We start from the raw sequence: 20,257 nt of genomic DNA, 5'->3' as shown, positions 1-20,257 counted from the left end.
ACACCGCCTTTGCGGCGAGGCGCGTGTGGAAGGCCCGCCCTCGCCTAGCCTCGCCTCGAGATGAGCCGAGATCCATCGAGATTGGCCGAGGCGCGTGTGCAATGCCCGCCCTCGCCTCGCCTCGCCTCGCCTCGACGGACCTCGCCTAACCTCGACTGCTCCCTCTTGCGGCCAGGTCTACCTCGCCGTCTGCGTCGGCGAGCCGCACAGCCGCGCAGTGATCGACGCGCCGATCGGCCGCCACACCACGGACCGCCTTCGGATGGCGGTGCGGCGCGGCGACGGCGCAGACGCGCGCGAGGCGCTCTCGGTCGTGCACCGGATCGCCACCGACGGCATCCGCCACCGCCCCCACCGCCGCCCTCGCCGCCCTCGCCCCCACCGCCGCCTCGCCCTCGCCGCCCTCGCCGCCCTCGCCGCCCCCGCCGCCGCCGCCGCCGCCGCCGCCCTCGCCGCCCTCGCCGCCCTCGCCGCCCTCGCCGCCCTCGCCGCCCTCGCCGCCCCTGCCCTCGCGCGAAGAGTGTGCATGCGCGAGCCCAGCCCGCCCCCCCGCTCGTCCTGCAGGCCGGCTCTCCCTGGTCGCGGTGCTCCTCCGGACCGGCCGCACGCACCAGATCCGAGTCCACCTCGCAGATGCGGGCCACCCGGCGAGATGCCGAGGATAGACGCGGGTATACGACCTCCCGTCGCCACCTCACCCCCCCCCCCTCGCCAGGTGCTCGGCGACCCGCTCTACGGCGACGCCAACTGGAACCGGCTCGAGGCGCGCACCGCTCGCAGGCCTCTCCTCCATGCGAGGGAGCTCCGCCTCGCTCACCCGCACTCGGGCGAGTTGCTGCACGCCGTCGCGCCCGCGCCCGACGACCTCGCCGCCTATGGCGCCCGCCTCGCCGGCGTGTCGCCCGATCGGTTCGACGCGTGGGCGCGCGAGGCGACCGACGCCGTCCTCGCCGAAGCTCGAGATAGTTTCGAGTACTGCTGAGGCCGACGGCTTGGCAGCCCGGCCCGAGGCCCGAACCAGACCGCCGCGGCGCAGCGGCCAGCGCGACGCGCTACGACGTACGTGGTACGAGGCACGTCACACGATCGAGACTTTTGGCTAGAGCATCGAGGTAGAAACACAGTAAATAAGGGGTGCCAGCTGCCAGTGTGCGGCGTTTTTGCATTTGTTGGTGCACCCACGACCCAGGAGCAGCACCCACGCAGTCGTGTGCGCTGGAGCGTTGCGGCGCGAGCGCACTGCGAGAGCGCGGCGCGTGTGGAGGGCGGGGCGCGTGCGCGCGGCGACCGGTGGTGGACGTGGCTGGAGAGCCTGGCAAGCTACAGAGAGCCGAGCGCTGGACACGCTGGAGTCTGGACTCCGCGACCCTCTCTCCCCACACACTGCGAGGAGCGCGACGCCGGTCGCAGTCACCAGGGCATGTTCTTCTGCCTCTTGTGCACGTGCGGCCGCTGCTTGCCCTTGGTCGTCTTGAGTTTGCTCCGCTCCTTCTTGTCGTTGACTGCCATCGCGTGCACCCACTGCTGTTTGGTGCTTGACTGCTCCTGGCTGCGCTCGGCCCAGGTGCTCTTGCGCACCTGAAGGGGCGGGGGGGGTCGACGCTCGGCGGTGGCGTGGTGGGGAGGAGTGGTGTGGCGGGCTCGCCTTGACGGGCCGGTTGCCAATGTACTTTCCGTGCATCTCGCGCAGCGCCTTGGTCATGTCCCAGGGGTCCTTGAAGGACACGAAGCCGTAGCCGAGCGACTTTTGCGTCCCCTTGTTGCGAACCACCCTCGCCTGGCAGCCAGGGGGGGAGAGGGGGAGGAGGGGTCCGGGCGGGGCGGGAGGGCGAGGAGGCGGGACGGGCGAGAGCTGGAGTGGGCGGGGGCGAGGGGGCGAGGGGGCGAGGCGGCGAGACGCAGGGATGCCTCGGATGCCGGGAGCCGGTCCCGAGGGGAGGGGGTGCGGGGCGCGCCTTTTGGAAGGAGGGGTAGGCGCCAAAGGCGTGGGCGAGGACGTCGTCGTTGGTCTCGTTGCCTAGGTCGCCGACGAAGATGCGAAAGTCGTCGTCTGGCCACTCCGCCTGGCGCGAGGGAAGGGGGGGGGGGGGGGGTGAACCGCGGGGGGGCTAAAATGGGCCACTGGGGGAGTGGGGGCTAGGGAGAGAGGGAGAGGATGGTGGGCCGAGGGAGAGAAAGAGCCCGCGCGGCCCGTCGTCCCACGCCTGATTGGCCATCCCCTCTCCGCCACCTCTCCTCCCTCTCGGCTACAGCGCGCCAGCGTCGGGTCCTCCCAGGACTTGCCCGCGCAAAACCGCTTCGTCGACGTCTCCGCGTTGGCCTTGACTGGCTTGGGCGGCGCGACGGGCGCGGTGTGGGTCCACTGGGACGGGTCCATCTCCACCGGTGCCACCATCTCGGGCGGCTTGTTCAGGTGCTCGTACCTCCTCCGCGGGTCAAACCCGGGCGGCGGAGGCGGGCGCTCTCCCGGCGCTCCGAACGCGGTCGGCGGCGGCGCATTGCGGAGCTCGAGCTCGGCCTGCGCAAACTGGTCGTAGTCGACGTGCCGGCCGCCGGACGGGCCGGCCGGCTCGTACGTCGGGGCCGGCGGCTGCACGTAGTCTCCGCTCACCCGCATCGACCGGACCGGCAAAGACGAGATCACCTTTGGCGCCTTTGGGCCGGCAGCGGCGGCGGCGTCCGATGGCTTGGACGAGCCGCCCATCTGGGAGAGCTCCGCCTGGAAGGCGGCTAGCTCGTCGTCCATCGAGAGGAGCCGGGAGAGCGCGGTGGTGGGCTGAGAAGAGAAAGTCCAGGCGCGGTGGGCGACGGCTAGCACCACACTCCTTTTCTTTCTTTCTTTTACCACACTCCTATCCTTAAAATCCCTGTGTGGTGGCGGCGTGCCGTCCTCCCATCCCTCCCTTGGGTTCTATGTGTACTCACTCACTCACACAAACAAACAAATCTCTCTCTCACACAAGGGACACTCACTGGGCTGACACATTTCTTGTTGCTTCTAAAAATCTCTCTCTGTCATGTCATGTCGAAAAGAGAAACGGAAAAATCCACGTGAGAGAGAGAGAGAAAGCGGATACAAAACAAGAACTCTCTTCTATGACAAGTGATCCCATGTGGGGACTGCATGATCCGTACACGTGAAGGAGTGGCCCGTCCTTGGAACTAGGCGGCACGTGCACCGCCCTCCGCCGAGGGCGGAGGAAAGGAAAAAGAAAAGGGAGCCAGCCGGAAGCCTGACGGCGGCGCGTGCAGATGGAGGCTGCACCGTCACCGTCACCGTCACCGCCGCAGCCGCCGCCGCCGCCGCAGGACGCGCCACGACGACGGCGGTCGTGCCTCGTCAGGGCCATCGGCTCGGCTGTGGACGGCTGCATCCTCGGAGGCGCGCTCGGAGGCATCTTTGCGTCCGGACAGGCGCTGCAGCTTGGCCTCGTCGGCGGTGGAATCTTTGTGCTGCGCTCGGCGGCGCGGTCCGCCATAAGCCTTGGCGGCTTCCTCTCGTTTTACAATGGCGGCACATGCTCACTCGAGCGGGCCAGAGGGAAGAAGGATGCATTCAACCCGTTCGCAGTCGGCGGGCTGATTGGCATCGCAGGCGGCCTGCCCGGGTACCTGACCCCCATGCCGCACGCACCGTACCTCTACCGCAACACACGCGCCCTCGCCGGTGCGGGCTTGAGCAGCGCGCTGCTGTGCTCGGCCCTCCCGTTTCTGTTTGGAGGCGGCACGTCGCGAGAGGAGGCTCCAGGCGCTCCTCCCGTCGCCGCTCCCGAGGAGCGAGTCACCCCTCCGGCGGCGCTTCCACACGCCCTCGAGAGCGCGGCGGGAGAGCTTGCTCCCGCGCCGGCCTTCGACGAGTCGCCGCCGTCGGTCGACCCGGCTGCGGGATGGGGGATTGCGCCTTCCGATGGCGCGGTGCTTGCTCCGGTGGCGGCGCCAGCGGGTGGCGGGGGCGAGGCCCTGGTGGACAAGTGGGCGGCAAAGTGATTGCCGCGGGCACAGCGCCCGGCGGCGGCGAGGCGCACGTCGGCACGTCTTTGGAGAGACGGAGAGTTTCTCCACGCCCGGCGCGCCGAACTTATAGCCTTTAGGTATTTGTCGCTCTTGAGAGTTTGCCGTGGGGCTCCTCGCTGGTGGAACTGCTGGGAGCTCCACAGAGAGTCCTGGAGAGAGGGGGACGTCACGATCTCTCTCATTCACCGTGAGTGACCGAGCGATGAGATGAGAAGTCCAATCACCAATGGGCGGGCCGGAGACCAGCGCGGCGAGTGCGATGAACGCGGCGACGGCGCGTACGACGCGGCGAGAAGGGCGCCCAGGGAGAGAGAGAGCATGCTGCAAGGACGTTGGCACTGGCGCTGCTGAAGGAGTCGCGACTCGCGCCGCCAGGGCTCGCGCCGCCAGGACAGCGGCAGGCGCGGGAAGAAATCACGTCTCGCCACTGATACGCCGTGACACTTCATCGACGTCCGGCAGCGTCTCACAGCGTGTCAGGGATGAACTTGCGATCAAAAAAGGCGGATGTGGCTGACTCCGACCACGGAGCTCGCTTTCTGTGCCAGGCATCCTTGGCCCTCCCGCCCGCGACCCCACGAGCGATCAGCAACCCCTCACGAGCTATCGTTCCGCACGCAGATACAAATCAAGGACGGCCGCATGATCGCCCCCAAGTGCCTCTCCATGTTCTCCATTCTGGCGCTGTTCCACGACCTTGCACAAGCGGCGCCTACCAACGAGGAGTGCTCGCCCGTGGGGAGCACGCGCACGGGCAACATTCCGTGTGCTGCGCGGGCAACATTCCGCTTCGGTGAGAACGATGTCGTAGGCAAACTCGGTTCAACGGAGGGCGTGACGTTCGTGGACGCCGTCGTCGACAAAGTTGACGGGGAGCGCCAACTGCTCAACCTCACCGTGCAAGCGGTCGGCGGCGACGTTATTTACGACGAGAGATCCGAAGGCGGCGCCCTGTCTGGTGAGTTTGCTTCCCTCAACTTGAAGGAGAACAGGAGCACCGACTTCCGCCTCACCTTCTCGGGGCCGCTGACGGCGCCGCTGGAATTTTGCGTCTTTGACCTCGACGTCTCGATGGAGTCAAATGGCCAGCTCCGGTTCCAGGAGAGCGTTACGGCGTGCGGCAACACCGGCCACTTTACCATCGAGGATCTGACCAACTCCATTGACCACAAACTCAAGATCGAGGCCAGCTCGGTTGACCACGAGATTGGCGCTACACCTGCAGACGGCTCGTGCACCACTTTCACTGCCGCGCATGATTCGGGCGAGGCACAATTCCGATCTGGAGACTTCAATCCGGTCTCACCCGACGATGTCTTTGGCGTGAATCCGTGCAGCATGACAGACGTCACCCGGAAGCACATCGCGCCCCGCTTTGTCTGCCTGCAGTACGCGGCCGGAGCAAGCAGTGTCGATCTCAGGCTCACCGCCGGCGGCAACGACAACGGGGAGGGCGGCCGCAACTTCCTCATCGGTGGGGTTCCGCAGATCTGCCCCCTCCCGACACCGCCGACGCTTCCGACCTCTCCGCCGCCGTCGTCGCCTCCGTGCCAATGCGTGACCTCCTCGAGGACCTACGCATCATGCGCTGCCGACACCTACTCATGGAACCCCGCCACCTCGAGGTACGAGGCGCCCTCCGCAAACCGCCAGATCTGCTCTAACGGCAAGTGCCAGCGCTTGGGCTGGAACTGCGGTGGCGGGCACTACGGCTACACGACGACGACCTGCGCCGAGTGCCCCTCCCCAGCGGCGCCACCATCCCCTCCTGCGGCGCCTCCGTGCCCGTGCGTGACCTCCTCGAGGACCTACGCATCATGCGCCGCGGACAAATACGCGTGGAACCCAGAAACATCGATGTACGAGGCCCCATCGATCAACCGACAGATCTGCCCGAACGGCAAGTGCCAGGGCTTGGGCTGGAACTGCGGTGGCGGGCACTACGGTTACACGACGACGACCTGCGCCGAGTGCCCCTCCCCAGCGGCGCCACCATCCCCTCCTGCGGCGCCTCCGTGCCCGTGCGTGACCTCCTCGACGACCTACGCATCATGCGCCGCGGACAAATACGCGTGGAACCCAGAAACATCGATGTACGAGGCCCCATCGATCAACCGACAGATCTGCCCGAACGGCAAGTGCCAGGGCTTGGGCTGGAACTGCGGTGGCGGGCACTACGGCTACACGACGACGACCTGCGCCGAGTGCCCTGCGCCACCGCAGCCCTCGGCGCCGCCCTCGCCGCCGCCCTCGCCACCGCCGCCATCCCCTCCGCCGCCGTCGCCTCCGCCACCATCCCCGCCCCCGCCGTCGCTTCCGCCCTCTCCGCCGCCGTCGCCTCCACCGTCGCCGCCTCCGTGCCAATGCGTGACCTCCTCGAGGACCTACGCATCATGCGCTGCCGACACCTACTCATGGAACCCCGCCACCTCGAGGTACGAGGCGCCCTCCGCAAACCGCCAGATCTGCTCTAACGGCAAGTGCCAGCGCTTGGGCTGGAACTGCGGTGGCGGGCACTACGGCTACACGACGACCACCTGCGCCGAGTGCCCTGCGCCGCCGCCGCCGCCCTCACCGTCGCTACCTCCGTCGTCACCTCCGTCTCCGCTAGTGCCGCCGCTCCCCCCAGCCCCGCCGTCAATGCCTGAGCTTGCTCTTCCGACTCTGGACAACTACACCCGCATCTACAGAGACGGCGACAGTGTCGCGGACCTCACCTCGCTCACCTACCGGACTGACGCGATCATCCGAATGACGGCGAAGACAAACACCACCTTCGAACTCATCAACTTCGTGCCGGTCGACTTGGAGGACGTCGAGATCGTCATGAGCTTCTACGGGGGTCCGCAAAACGTCAGCGTCGGGCGCATCGACTCTCTTCCTGCGCACGCCGTCTTCGAACTAGAATTCCCTTTTGTGACCTTCCCTGACCGCGAGTTCACCGATCAAGACGGTGTCGCTGTGGACCTCGCCAACTACGGCTCAGGAATACCGATTGCGCATGGCGGCGTCCGGGCCGGGCAGGAGTGCTGGTCGAACTCTGCCGCCAGGTGCCGTGACGACGGCGACACGCCGTGCGACTGGTGTGGCGGGTCGGACTGGTTCTGCTGCAGCGCAACGTGGAGCTACACGTCGTCGGACAACTGTCACCGCGACAACGTCGTCTTCTACAGCGCCGAAGGCAACCACCGCTGCGCCAAGAAAGGAGTGCACCTGAGCTTCGACTACCGGGGCACGAGCACCACCATGCAGCGCCTCGAGCGTCTCAAGAGCGTTCCGTGGTCTTTGAGCCTGAAGGACTTCGATTGGAGCAATGACCCCTCGAACAACTGGAGGGAGGACCCGGAGCCCAGGCACGCCCGCTTGTGGACCGCGCTCATTCTGAATGTGGCGTTCATGTACAGCCACCCCGACTTCGCCGACCGCATGGCGGCGGAGGAGATCACCGACAACCAGGGCGCCCTGATGACTGCCGAGAAGAAGCGCAGCGTTCTCTCGGAGCTACTCTCGCCTCGGCGCTTCAACCTCGGCGTCGTCGCCAAGGTCAGCGGCCTCGGCGGGGGCAGCACCTTGGGCGTCGCTGAGTACGTCCTGAAGAGCGACTTCTTCTACGGTCAGCAGCGGGGCGGTGTCACGTACCACGAGCTCGGGCACTGCCTCGGCTACAACCACGACTCTTCCATGACCTACCCGACCAACGGCGCCGGCTTCAGCAAGCTGGGCGAGACATTTGGCAGAGAGATGTCAGCTGCGGGCGACGTTCTGATCGACCAGACCAACTACGCGTTCGCGGACTACACAGTCCAATAGACGCAGAGGCAGAGCGGCGGGGGGCGTCGAAGCGCCGGATGCGTCACATGCAACGTCAATCAAAGTTGACGGACGCCGTCGTACAAGCAGCCGAGCACTCTAGTCGAGCGAGAGAGAGGGAGCGAGACCGCCCACCTCTCGCCCTGGCATGTCTAGTATCTCTACGTTGCATCTCTATGTCTAGAGTATCTCTACGTTGCATCTGCCATCTCTATGTCTAGTATCTCTACGTTGCATCTCTATGTCGAGCCCGGCGGCCGCGGCGGCGCTCCGGCGGCCGCGCCTCTGCACCAGGTGGTGGAGAGGAACCTGAGCTCTTCCTGCATCGTTCGCGGAGAGCGGATTCGCGTTTTTTTTCAGAAACTAGCGGTACTTGAAAAACGCGCCACGATATAGCAGTGCACCCCGTTCCCCTTCACCCTGTCGCACCGAGACGCGGGAGGGAGGTGCGAGGACTTGACTCTTGGTTGTGCTTGTGGTTCAAAGACCGAGCGAACACAATACAGCACTAGTAAAAATCGAGCGCGCGGCGCAAGCGCAACCCCCGATCTCGCGTGATGCGTCCCTCGCGTCACTCCAGTCCCGCCGCCGCCACTCGCCGCCAAGCCTCGGGCCACTCGGCGACCCGCGCGGCGAGAAGCGGCGCGCGGCCGCCCTCTGCGGCTGCGGCGAGGTGGTGGAGAGCCCAGCGGAGGAGGAAAGACGTGTCTGCCCCCTCGGCGCGCGACAGGTTGCCGCGCTGCAGCGAGTGCTCGAGCAGCTCGAGCAGCCGATCCCCGTCGGCGGCCGGCGCCTGCGGCTGGGCGGCCCACGCACACAAACGCGACGGCGGCGGCGGGTCCACGCACAGCTTGTGTGCCAGCGCCTCGAGCTGCCCCCACGCCTCGATCTGCAGCGCGGCGGGCTCGGCGGAGCGGAGCGGGAGCAGCGCCCACTGCGTGTAGAGGGGGTCGCCGAGCGACTCGGCGGAGAAGTGGTCGAGCGTGCGAGTCACCAGGGACATCACGTCCGCCTGCGGCTCGCCGCCGAGAAGCGACGACCCTGCCGCAAAGTCCGCCGCTCGCGCCTCCCCGCCCTCTGCCGCCCACGAGTCCAAGAGCGCCCTCAGCGACGCGGCGACGACAGCGTCGCGCCAAGGCGCCGCGGGGAGCGTGTAGACCTGTCGCCGCCGGCAGAGGGCGCGTCGGCGTGCTGGGGCGGGGGCGACGGGGGCGACGGGGGCGACGGGGCGACGGGGGGGAGGGTCGGCGAGGTGAGGCCTGCAGGAGGCGGCAGAGCCCCCGCGAGCGCGGCAGCCAACGCAGCGGCGCGAGAAAGAAGCGCGAGTGGAGGACGAGCCAAGCGAGGGCCGCGCGGAGCTGAGCGACCATCGCCTCCTCCTCCACGACACCGCCGCCGTCGGCGCCAAACGCCCACGTGGGCGTGAGCATCCAGTCCGCAGCCAGAGGCAGCCGTGAGCGGCTCGGCCGCGGCCAGAGGGACAGCAAGCTCGAAGCGCGGCCTTCGACCCTCGCCTGTGGGACGCGGAGACACGACGTGAGCGCGGCGCTCGCGGGCTGCCGCTAGTGCCGCCCCGCTGCAGCTCTAGGCAGCACACGCCTGCGCCTCGGCCTGTGCGGTCTTTGGCAGGCGGAGGAGCTGCAGGAGGGGAGAGAGCAGCGCCGGCCGGAACGAGGCGAGCAGAGCGGGAGCGTCGGGGGCGTCGGTGCACGCGAGGTCGGCTCGGCGCAGCCAGCGCGCCGCGAGCAGAAGAGACGACGCGACGCCTTGCGCCAGCGCCTCGTCGCCGGCGCGCATCCAGCCGAGCGAACACGCGGCGAGCTGCAGGAAGGAGCGAGCCGCGGCGCTGCCCCTCGAAGCGTCGCGGCCGCCGTCGGTCGGGGGAACGCCGCCGCCATCAACGCCGTCCAGCAGCATCAAAAGAAAGTACGCCAGCCGGCCGGAGAGACGGAGCTCGTGCTACAGTCAACAAGGGGTGGCGTGAGAGCGCGGGGTCCGCGGCGCGGGCGTCACAGCTGCACCCGCCCACTCCGACGCCTCCTTGCCCACCCTCGCGCGCAGCCGCTGCCCCGAGCCGGCCTTCAGAGGCTCCCGGCCGGCGGGTCCGATGGCGGCGGGAAGCAGCGCCGCGAGTCGCCACAGCAGCGCGTGCGCGTCCGTCGCGCCCAGCTGCAGCAGCAAGCCGCGGTGCTGCCGCGTCAGCTGCCACCACAGCCGCGCGTAGCCCAGCAGCAGCTCGAGTGCGGTCCGCAAGTGCGCACTCTCCACCGCTGCTCCCGCCTCGCCGGCGGAGGCCGCCCTCTCCACCAGCGCCACCGCCCAGCCCAGCGCCCCTGCGCCTCCGTCGCTGCCGCCACCGCCTGCCGCCTTTGCAGTCGCGCGCGTCGCCGCCGGCAGCATCAGCCGCTCGGCGACGATGGTGCACCACGGCAGGAGGGGCAGCTCGCACGCGCCCGTGAGTGGCGTGGCGCTCGCCGCCGCGTGCCGCGGCATGGCTTGCAAGTACGAGGCGAGGAGGTGGAGCCGCGACGCAGACACCTCCGCCCCCGCGGCGCCGCCCGCCCCCCCCGCGTCTGCTGCCCCCCCCGCGTCCGCGAGCAGCGCCTCGACCGCCGGCGGGACGAAGGCGGCGAGGTGGCGCCACCGCCCTTCCTCCGCGGGGGACGGGTCGAAGCTGCCACCCAAGCACTGCGCCTCGGCGTCGGAGAGTGCCGGCGCGCCGCTCGCACCGGCGCTGGGCGGGCCGAGCGCGGCGACCGCATCCGCCACCTGCGTCGAGATGTCGTCGACGCCGCGGCCGGCGGCTGCGCGGCCGGGCCTCTCGCCGGGCGGAGGGTGCGTGACGGGGTGGCCGGCGCCGCAGAGGGTCTCGACGAGGCCGAGCGTGGCGCACGCGAGTCTCGCGGCGGCCTCCTCGCCCTCGCCGCAGCCGCCTCGGGGGTGGGTGGCGAGGGAGAGGACAGGGAACCAGCTGCCGAGCGAGGGCGCGGTCAGGCCGTAGGCGACCAGGCAGCGCCACACGGCAACCGCGGCCGCGCCGAGCCGCCGGGCGTCGGCAAGGTCTGACACCGCGTCGTGCGCGGCGGTCGCTCGCGTGGCGGACAGGAAGCGGGCGTGGCACGACGACAGCACCTCCGCCTCGAGCAGGAAGGCCGCAGACTCGCGGCCCGAGCTCGCCAGCAGCTGCACTAGGGAGAGCGCGAGCGCGAGCGAAGCGGCGTCGGCGTCGCCGCACCGCAGCATCGAGGCGACGAGGGGCAGAAGCCGAGGGGTGCGGCAGATGGTCAGCGCACGCGCGGGGCTGCCTCGCGCCGCCATGCACAGCAGCGTCAGCGCGTGCTGCCTCGCCGCCGGCTCCAGGTCCGCAACCTCTGCCAAGTAGCGGAGCCGCTCCGCGAGGCCCATCTTCAGCCACCCTCCGAGCAGGTCGCGCCGGCAGAGCTCCGCGTCGCCGCCCGCCTCAGCGCCCGGATCGAGATCGGCCGTCTCGGCGGCCCCCGCCGCAGCGCCAGCGCCGCGCAGCTCGGCGGAGGCCTCGCAGCCGCGCCAGCTCGTCGCTGCCGGCTCGAGCTCTGCGAGGATCGCGTCGGCGGGCGGCGCGCCGAGCGAAACGGCGAGGGCGACGGCGGCGTCGAGCGCGGCGTGCACCGCGGACAGGTTGGCGTCGTCGAGCGCCACGCGGATGGCAACCTAGTGGCCGTGTCGTGGACGTGTCGTGGACGTGTCATGGACGGGCCGACGAGGCGCCGGAGGAGAGACCGCAGCGTCCGCGTCGCGCGACCAGCGCCGAACAGAGGCGGCGAGCCGGCCTGACGAGTGGACGCTCCACACGCGGGCGAGCGCGCGGAGGGCCGTCGCGCGCTGCGCCGGCACGGTCGACCTGCCGAGGCAAGAGCGCGCGTGATGGACGCGTGATGGACGCGTGATGGACGCGTGATGGACGCGCTCGACCTGCTGAGGTGGACCAGCTCCGCGAGCGTGTAGCCCGCCGCCTCGGCCGCCGCACCATGGTGGTGCAGGCCCTCGTGGACGGGCCGCTCCCCGCGCACGAGCGCGCCGCCAAAGTCGAATCGCTCGTCGTGCAGCCCCGCCGCGCGCATCGCCGCCTCTAGCGCCGACTCGACCGAACCGCTCCCGAAGCCGTCGCCGAGCGCCGGCGGGGCGCCGTCGCCCGGCGCCCTGGTGTCGGAGGCCGCGGCGGCGAGGAGGGGCGGCGCGTCGGCGGGGCGCGTCCACTCCAACTTGAGCTCCTCGAGGCTAGGAGCACGCGCGCCAACCTCGCCGCCACCCTCGCTGCCACCCTCGCCGCCACCCTCGCCGCCACCCTCGCCGCCAGCCGCGTCGACGCCAGGCGACGCTCGTGCCGGCGGCGCGCTGGGCGGCGGCGGAGGCGCGCTCGTACCGGCGGCCGCGCTGGCGGCTGGGCGGGCTGGATCGGCTACGCCTTCCCCGCGGCCGCGCCGCAGCTTCCGCAGCAGGTCCGGATCGAGCGTCTCGACCAGCTTTTGCCGCGCCTCTGCGATCTCTGCGCCGCTCATCTCTGCAAGCCGGCCGGCATTCTCCGCGCCGACGCCAGACGCGATCAGCTCACGGTCGAGCGCCGACGGCGTGCGCGCACCGGCGGCGGGTGTTGGCGGCGCGACAGCGCCGCAACACGAACCTCTCACGACCGGCCGGCCGCGCAGCTGATTGCGCAGCTCCTCTGTGATGCTGTCGCGGTGGCGAGCCTGCGGGAAGCCGCGCTCGGAGGCGAGCCGGCGGCTGGGCGCGCCGACGTCGAGCGTCCGCTCTCGGATCGCGCCAACCACAGCTACCGGCGGGCACTCGGGCGCGTCGGGCACGGGCTGGCCAGCCGCAGGCCGGCTCGGGAGCACGGCGTCCGGGTTGAGGAGCGGGAGCGCGGACGAGCCCGGCTGGCGCTGGCTCGGCAGCGCTGCGACGCGCGTGGCCTTGGCCGCAGGCGGCGCCATTTAGGCTCGTGGAGGAGGGCGCGAGAGACGTGCAGCAGGAATACTCGCGCCCACGTACTGTGCCTGTTGAGTTGCCGGGACGGCAACTGGGCAATGAAGCGCCCCGAGGGCACACACTACTCGAGAGGGTGCCTGCGCAGCTAAGGAAGGCGTGCGCTGGAGCGGCACCGCGATCCTTGGCGAGGCGCGGGGCGCGGTCGAAAGCGGCCACCAACCACGGTCCACGCATCCATGACTCTACGCGCGACAGACAGGTGCTCTGTGCGCGACCTGTGAATCTATACAACGTGTGAAAAGGCGAGGCTCCGATCGATGCCATCGCTCGCCATCAGGCCCTTGCATGGTGGCAGAAGGAAGGGGACGAAGGTCGGTGGGTAACGCTCGCTATACGGTGGGGTGCGCGAATCGTTGTCGCGGGGACCAGGGCCGGGGGGGGGAGAGAGAGATTTTTTAGCAATACCTTAAAGAGGTTACAGGCGGGTAAGGTCCGTTAGCGGGAGATTGACGGGAGCGGCGCCAATACCAAACAACTCTAACACTCACACATCATTTGTTTGTCCGGGGGGCGCGAGGCGCTCGGCTGTGGTAGGCTAAATAGAGGGCGAGGGCCATTGGTTGGGCGGCTCACCGGCTCAGCCATAGATAGGCACATCGGTCACTTTGTCTTTCGTTCGGCGCCTCCGTCCGTATGCATCTTTCTCACAACAGAGCCAGGCTCTGTGTGTGAGGGCTGGGTGCACCAGTACTCCGGTGTGAAGAAAGGCTACCGCCCCGCTCAATTACCGTGCGTCCGAAGAAAATCCACAATCCGCGCTCCCGAACTCCCGAACCGGCCTGCTCCTCGACGCGGACGGAGCATGCGCGTCTGGGTCCTCGGTTCGGATCCGGCGACTCTTCACTTCCCGAGGGACAGATGGGGGAGTCGTGGCGTAGCGTGTGCGCGGTAGAGCGCGCCGACCTCGACAACGGCCTATTGTACTCCTGTGGTGGCGCATTCTTCCTGGTCGGCTCCTATTACTACGTTCAGCCGCTCTGTGACGTCATCGCCCTCTCACTCGGGCTGAAGAACCTGCCCTTGGTCAGCGTCGTCAATGTGCTAGTGGTTGGGCTTGTCAATTGGGTGTACGCGGCGATGGTGCACGCGATGCCGATCCGGCAAGTGATGCCCACGTTGAACCGGACCGTTCAGTGTGGGCTCTGCCTGATCGGAGCGCTATATGAGCTTTGCCGCCGTGGCGTGCTGCCACACGAGCGGCCCGTCTCCATCTGCCTCTATTTTTTCGTCTCCGTTTATGGTCTCTTCATCATGACCACTTTCTGGGCGCGCATGGCCTCAGTCCACACAAGCGAAGAAGCCAAGCGAGTATACGGGATGTTAGGAGCGGCCGCGCAGATCGGTCAGATGCTAGCCTCAGCGAGCGGGCCATTTCTGAATGAAGCATTGGGTGGGTCAATCGTGCTCGTGCTCGTCTCTTCTGTGCTGATGGAGGCTGCAACGCAGCTCGTCAGTCTTCGCGCGACGCGGGGGAGAAAGGAAGTGGAGGAGCACACAAGTAGGGACCATGGATCCGAGGTTGCAACATCTGGGGTCTCGACCCCCAAATGTCATGGGCTGAAACTGCTCATCAGCACGCATTTCATGCGCCAGGTGACACTTAACACACTCCTCACGACCTACTTAACGCTTGGCATCTGGTATGAGAAGGCTGCCATTATTACTGATGCCATCCCTGACAATGACGACGGATCAGGCGTTGAGCAAGCACGATACCAACTGTTTGCGTCAATCAACCTTTTTGTCTCGGTGTGCACAGTGATAATCCAGCTGGTTGTGTTCCCTCATGCGTTGAGAGGCATCGGTGTCACTGGCGCTCTGCTCGTTTTGCCCTCCTCCCTCTTGGCCAGCTTCATTCCGCTGCTCATCCGGCCATCGGTCTACACCATCGCTCTTGTTGACGCCGCCCGAAGGGTGACTCATTATTCACTTAACAAGCCCACCAAGGAGGGCTTGTATGCGGCAATGTCACCCGAGGTCCAGTTTGTCGCAAAGCCGCTGCTCGACACGTTCGTCTACCGTGGCGGCTACCTGCTTTGTTCGGGCGTCTTTGCGGTGGAGCTGCAGTGGCAAGTCGCCCCAGGCGTGCGTCGAGCACTGCTGGTGGCCGTGTCTCTCGCCCTTTGCGGTAACAGCTACGTCCTTGGCCAGTTGGCGGAGCGTGAGGGCGCGGACCGCTCGCAGGGGCGGCTATTGTGAGAATGCGTAGACGAGGTCATGACACATGCGACACGCTCTCGTCCGGCCTCGCGGCCAGCGAGTTCGCCACACGTAAGTAATGCTGTTCTGCTCTAGGTGACGTATGTCAGAATGTGTGTCCAGCCAAGCTGGCTGAGTGTCGGTGCGCAGCGGCGGGGGTGCTTTGCCCTATTCGGCTAGTGTGCGTGATAGTTTACACCCAGAGCGGGCGCTGTTGCGCGCCGCACGGTCAAACATACAGAGGTCCATGTCTTGTGCATGCGGGGCACAGGCCGCCTGTCACTCCTCGCAAGGCAAGCACGGCGCGTCTGCCGGATCGTGTTCGTGATCGAAACTGAGGTGGAGCCCCTTCTCCCGGCCGCCATTCTTCCCGCCTGCGATCGCGGCTCGGGCCGCCGCCTTTGCGGCGGCGGCGGCGGCCGCCGCCTCGTCGTCCGCCGCCTTGCGGCCGACCGTCTGGTTGAGCTCCTCCCAGGACTTGACCTGCTTGTCGCCCGCGTAGTAGCCGGCGTACATCTTGGCGTCGATCTCCACCTTTGCGTCGGCGGGGATGAGCTCCTCCGGGATGTCGACGCGCGTGACAATCTCGATGCCCGCGCCAACCACCGCGTCGTATTTCATGTCCGACATCGAGATGAAGCGGTCTATCTTCCGCACGCCGAGCCACAGCAGCGGGTCAGGCATCAGCTCTTGGAAGCGCATGTCTTCCACGCCCGCGATCTGGCGCGTCCGCTTGAAGTAGTTCTGGGCGGAGTCGCCGCCCGCCTGCCGCTTGCGCGCGTTGTACACCATGAACTTGGTGACCTCGCCCAGGGCGCGCCCCTCCTTTCGGTTGTACACGATGACGCCCGCGCCGCCCGCCTGCGCCGCCCGCACGCACTCCTCGATGCCGTGCAGCAGGTAGGGGCGGCACGTGCAGATGTCGGAGCCGAAGACGTCGGAGCCGTTGCACTCGTCGTGCACCCGCACGACCAGCGGCCGCGACGTGTCCGGGATGGACGCCTCGTCTCCAAAGATGAGGACCTGTTCACGCGCGCGGCCGTGAAGAGGCGCGCGGCTCGCAAGAGGGGGGCTCGTCGCCAGAGCTGGCGGACGGTGCAGCCGCCGATCGGCGGCAGGAAGATCTCGAGGTCCGCCCGCGTCACCAGCTCCGGGAACATGCCACCCGTGTGCTCGAACAGCTTGCGGCGCAGCGCCTCCTCGTCGAGCTTGAAGCGGCGCGCGATGCCGGGCAGGTGCCAGACAGGCTCGATGGAGGCCTTGATGCAGGAGACGACGCCGCCCTCGCGCAGGATCGTGCCGTCCGCGGAGAGCCGCCCCTCGCGCAGCGCCTCGACGATCTCGGGCATGCGCGCCTCGAAGCGCGAGATTGCGATGGAGGGCTGCACGCTCACGCCGCGAGCGCGCGCGGCGGCGGAGAGCGCCGAGTCGGGCGCCGACACCATCGCGCCCCACGGGTCGAGCGCGACGATGGCGTCCGCGTTGTACCACGAGGGGTACGGCCCGATGGTGACGACGGGCTCGGTGCCTGTTCACAGCCCAGGCCGTGAAGAGACGCCGCTCGCCGGCCGGCCCGACGGCGACGGGGGGGCTCGGTGCTCTGCAGGTCGAGAGGGCGGGACGGGTCGATGATTTGCTTTGCGATGCCGACCGCGCGGTAGACCGCGTACGGACCGTTGTGCGTCCCGATCGCGTTGCGGTGCTGCGGGTGGGCGAGCGTCGCAACCACCGCGCCGCGACTCGCCGGCTCCGCCGCGCCCCACCGCACCGGGAGCGGCGACACCGAGAACTGGGCCGCGTGCGAGGTGAGCGAGATGAAGCGGTGCGCCGGCGCGCCGCTGCGGCGCGGCGAGGCTGGGCCCTCGAGCAGCGGCGCGGGCGGGACCGGCGGCCCGTTGTTGGAGCCGATGAGGGGCGAGACGGGGTTCGAGAAGCTTCCCTTGCTGCGCTCCTCCTTGAAGTTGGCCTGCGGAGGGGGCGGCGGCGGTGAGGCGCGGGGCCGGCACTCGCGACGCGGGCGAGGGCGACGCGACGCGGGCGAGGGGCCAGACGCGCGCGCCTCGGCGATCGCGGACGGAGGCAGCAGCGAGGCAGGCAGCTTGACGGTCTTGATGATTTCGATGCCGGCCGCCTGCACCGCGCGAGTCTTTGCGCCCGAAGAGGTGACGAAGGTGTGGATCCGCGAGATGCCTGCATGCCACGTGGCATCATGTCACGTCATGATAGGAGGTCCGCGGGGTGCCTCTACTGTATTCTTTCCTTCATGTGTGAATGGATGGACGCCTGCGCTCTGAGCGCGGCGGCGTGCAGGGAGAGCCGCGCAGGCAGAGAGGGAGCGAGGCGCGAGGTCGGGACGTGTGCCGAGCGGGGGGGGGGGGAGTGTAGGAGGTGTCTCTAGGTGGTGTCTGGGTGGCGTCTGGGAGGCGTCTAGTCCGAGTCTGGGAGGCGTCTGCGAGAGGTGCCGAGCCAGAGGAGGGGGTCGGCGCAGAGCTCGTACAGCCGCACGTCGGCTGCGCCGGTCACCCGCTCCGTCTCCTCCTCTCTCTGTCGCACGTCGGAGCCCTGCGGAGCGGCGAGGGGCGCGGCGGGCGGCGGGCGAGGGGTGGGCGAGGGACTGACGCCCCCCGCAAGGGCGGTGCGTGCGGCTTCCTTGCGTGCGGCTGGTCGGCGCGTGGAGCGAGGGAGGGAGCCCGGGGGCGAGAGGAGGGGGGGGGGAGGGAAGAGAGGGCGAGGCGCCGCCTGCTGCGACTTTGCGCGCGCGTTGTGGACCAAGAACTTTGCGACCTCGCCCAGCGCGTTCCCCTCCTGCCTCGCGTAGACGATCAGCCCGCAGCCGCCCGCCTGCGCGGCGCGCACGCACTCCTCGATGCCGTAGACGAGCCAGAGCCGGCCGGTGCTCGCGTGGGAGCCTGCGCGAGGAAGCGGCGAGGCTGGCAGAGAGGAGCCGAGGCGAGCCGAGATTCGGCGCTCGAGGGCAGGAGCTCCGCGCGTCGTCGACGAGTGTCTGGGGAGGCGTCTCGCAGGTGTGTGTAGCCATTTTGTGGCGAGGAGTGTCTCAGACTAGACAGGGACCGAAGAGCTCCGCGTCGTACGACTCGTCGTGCAGCCGCACCTGGCAAGGCAGCCACCGGTGTCACGCGGGCGACAGGGGCCGAGGAGCTCACACTCCCTCTCCCTCCCTGCCTCTCTCTCCCACCCTCTCCCTCCCTGCCTGCCTCTCTCCCACCCTCTCCCTCCCTGCCTCTCTCTCCCACCCTCTCCCTCCCTGCCTCTCTCTCCCACCCTCTCCCTCCCTGCGGGCGGTCTCCGCACCACGAGAGGCGCGTCGGGGTCGGGGATGGTGGCGACATCGCCCACCATGTAGATGGTGAGCCCGTTGATCGGCGGCAGGAAGATCTCGAGGTCCGCCCGCGTCACCAGCTCCGGGAACATGCCACCCGTGTGCTCGTACAGCACGCGCCGAAGATGGCTCTCCTCCACGCCTGACCGCAGGGGGGCGCACAGCCGTCGGCGGGGAGGAGGGAGGGAGCGCCGAGCGAAGCTCGTCCGCACCGAACCGCCGCGCCACGCCCGGCAGGTGCCAGACCGGCTCGATCGCCGCCTTTGTCGTGACGACGGCGCCGTCCGCCATCAGGAACTTTGCGTCGGGCGTGAGCCGGCCGACAGAGACCGCCTCCTTGATCTCTGGGAGGTCGAGGTGGCTCCGCGTCACCGAGATGGTCGGCCGCACGTCCAGCTCGCCGGACGCCATCCGCTTGGCGAAGATCTCCTGCGGAAGGTGCCCCCACGGGTCGAGCGAGACAATCGCGCCAGGCTTCGACCACGCGGGGTGCGGCCCGATCTGACACGGCGGCAGCGTGTTGGTGAAGTCCGGACGGAAGCCGGCGGGCGAGGCGTGTGCGGCCAGCGCGACCGCGCGGTACACCGAGTACGTGCCGCTGTGCGCGCCGACGGCATTGCGGCGCCCGGGGTGCGTAACGGTGGCGACCACCGGCCCTCGCTCGTGCGGGTCGGCTTTTGCCCAGCGGATCGGCTCCGGCTCGACGTCGAACTGCGACGGGTGGGTGGTCAGCTTGATGATGTGGCGCGTGCTCGGGTGGAGCGACATCTGGAGGAGCCCGGGAGCGGCAAGAGACTTGGATGGATGCCGGCCAACAAAGGCCGATCGAAACTGGTGGAAGAATCGATTCACGCACTCGCTCGCAGGAATGGTTGGCAAATCTAAGAACAGCTACCATGCGCGATTTCTTTCAGAGGAAGTCTCTCGGAACCAAGCGTCCGAGCGCCGGCGGTTCACGCTGCCGCGAAGCTCTACACACCGCACCTCGTCGTCCACGCATGTGGCTCCTGGGCAGCCGGACGCTCGCCCGCGCAGCGCGCGGCCCGACGGTCCGTGGGCGCCGGTCGATGTGGAAGGGCAGCGGGCGGTCGCTCCTCAGCACGATGGTGCTGGAGAACTTCAAGTTCATCCTGGTCATCATAGCCCCCATTGCGACGGCCGCCGTGTTTATGAACGACAAAGCGGCGCGCCGGGCCCACGCCCTCTCCGGCCGGCCTACCGCGCGCGCCGCGCTCCCAACCCGGGGCCGCGCCTGCGCTTGCGCAGGTGGAGTGGCTGGTCATGTCGAGGCAGTACGTGTCGTACCCGGCGGAGGGGCAGCGGCCGCCGAGAACGAGAGAGGAGGCCGAGGTCGCAAAGGCCGATCTGGACAGGAGGCGCGCCGCTGCGGCCCGACTACACGGCGAGGAGGCTGCCAGCTCGAAGCCAGGCAGGCGCGGTGGCGTGAGGGAGGAGGAGTGAGGCATCTTGCTTTGGCCGAGCGTTTGGCTCGCTCGGGCTGGCCTGGTGGTAGGTGCTTGCTGCGGGGATGGGCACACTGCTTTCTCGGAGCTTCAGATTGGAACCACGTGGTACCGGTAGTCTGTCGTTTGATGATGTTTTCTCGGGCGCCCTGGCAGTGCTAAGTGGGTCTGCTCTCACGCGATGCAATACGTACCATCCCCTGTCGGCTTGGAGCCCGAACCCATTCTACCCTGGGTTCCGGCTCCTAGCCAGATAGGGGGTCTGTTTACCATGACTCGCGCCAAAACGCCTACCTACCTACCTACCCCCAGGCCGCGCAGCGAAGCGAAAAAAGACGAAAATATGGGGTACCTACCTGTTGCAGGGCCCTCTGGGGCGGTCAAAACCGGACCTACCTACCTATTG

At 68.5% G+C, this 20,257-nt stretch overlaps 6 protein-coding genes across 6 annotated transcripts in view; 3 read left to right on the top strand and 3 right to left on the bottom strand.

Moving 5' to 3' along the window:
* The window catches only part of EMIHUDRAFT_200027 (hypothetical protein), a gene marked incomplete at both ends in the record, with an annotated part of 2,006 nt that extends 1,024 nt beyond the window's left edge, over positions 1-982 (top strand). Inside the window, 2 exons of the mRNA XM_005791904.1 lie at positions 176-310; positions 716-982. Coding sequence (XP_005791961.1) covers positions 176-310; positions 716-982 — 402 coding nt within the window. The remainder of the gene's footprint in view (positions 1-175; positions 311-715) is intronic.
* Positions 983-1,109: 127 nt separating this feature from the next.
* EMIHUDRAFT_433415 (hypothetical protein) lies at positions 1,110-2,770 on the bottom strand. The gene is made up of 4 exons (XM_005791903.1): positions 2,258-2,770; positions 1,956-2,063; positions 1,646-1,777; positions 1,110-1,578 (listed from the first exon to the last, which is right to left on the bottom strand). The coding sequence occupies exons 1-4, from the start codon at positions 2,744-2,746 to the stop codon at positions 1,411-1,413; spliced, it is 897 nt and encodes a 298-aa protein (XP_005791960.1). The 5' UTR covers positions 2,747-2,770; the 3' UTR covers positions 1,110-1,410.
* Positions 2,771-3,096: 326 nt separating this feature from the next.
* Positions 3,097-3,987, top strand: EMIHUDRAFT_200025 (hypothetical protein; the record flags this gene model as incomplete). Its single annotated transcript, XM_005791902.1, has 3 exons — positions 3,097-3,103; positions 3,201-3,246; positions 3,345-3,987. 3 exons carry the CDS (start codon positions 3,097-3,099, stop codon positions 3,985-3,987), a joined length of 696 nt encoding a protein of 231 aa, XP_005791959.1.
* A 2,083-nt stretch (positions 3,988-6,070) lies between these two features.
* Positions 6,071-8,070, top strand: EMIHUDRAFT_433412 (hypothetical protein). The gene has a single exon (XM_005791901.1). It carries the CDS (start codon positions 6,106-6,108, stop codon positions 7,822-7,824), a length of 1,719 nt encoding a protein of 572 aa, XP_005791958.1. The 5' UTR covers positions 6,071-6,105; the 3' UTR covers positions 7,825-8,070.
* A 325-nt stretch (positions 8,071-8,395) lies between these two features.
* EMIHUDRAFT_97731 (hypothetical protein) lies at positions 8,396-12,794 on the bottom strand (the record flags this gene model as incomplete). The annotated part of the gene is made up of 6 exons (XM_005791900.1): positions 8,396-8,983; positions 9,241-9,338; positions 9,420-9,783; positions 9,874-11,358; positions 11,584-11,704; positions 11,776-12,794. 6 exons carry the CDS (start codon positions 12,792-12,794, stop codon positions 8,396-8,398), a joined length of 3,675 nt encoding a protein of 1,224 aa, XP_005791957.1.
* Positions 12,795-13,845: 1,051 nt separating this feature from the next.
* Positions 13,846-19,156, bottom strand: EMIHUDRAFT_309124 (hypothetical protein; the record flags this gene model as incomplete). Its single annotated transcript, XM_005791899.1, has 4 exons — positions 13,846-13,863; positions 15,532-16,071; positions 16,143-16,430; positions 18,779-19,156. 4 exons carry the CDS (start codon positions 19,154-19,156, stop codon positions 13,846-13,848), a joined length of 1,224 nt encoding a protein of 407 aa, XP_005791956.1.
* Positions 19,157-20,257: the final 1,101 nt, after the last annotated feature.

The sequence above is a fragment of the Emiliania huxleyi genome (assembly GCF_000372725.1).
Source record: "Emiliania huxleyi CCMP1516 unplaced genomic scaffold EMIHUscaffold_11, whole genome shotgun sequence".
NCBI classification, from domain to species: domain Eukaryota; phylum Haptophyta; order Isochrysidales; family Noelaerhabdaceae; genus Emiliania; species Emiliania huxleyi.
The sequence above is the reverse complement of the archived record's forward strand: the minus strand, read 5'-3'. Positions and strand labels throughout refer to the sequence as shown.

Bases quoted from the DNA above. Each gene is read 5' to 3' on its own strand.
- EMIHUDRAFT_433415 (XM_005791903.1), bottom strand. From the start codon at position 2,746: ATGGACGACGAGCTAGCCGCCTTCCAGGCGGAGCTCTCCCAGATGGGC. The intron at 2,064-2,257 runs GCGCGCTGTAGC...CCCTCGCGCCAG, and splicing joins CCTGGGAGGACCCGACGCTG to GCGGAGTGGCCAGACGACGA. The intron at 1,579-1,645 runs GCGAGCCCGCCA...CCGCCCCTTCAG, and splicing joins TTGGCAACCGGCCCGTCAAG to GTGCGCAAGAGCACCTGGGC.
- EMIHUDRAFT_433412 (XM_005791901.1), top strand. From the start codon at position 6,106: ATGTACGAGGCCCCATCGATCAACCGACAGATCTGCCCGAACGGCAAG.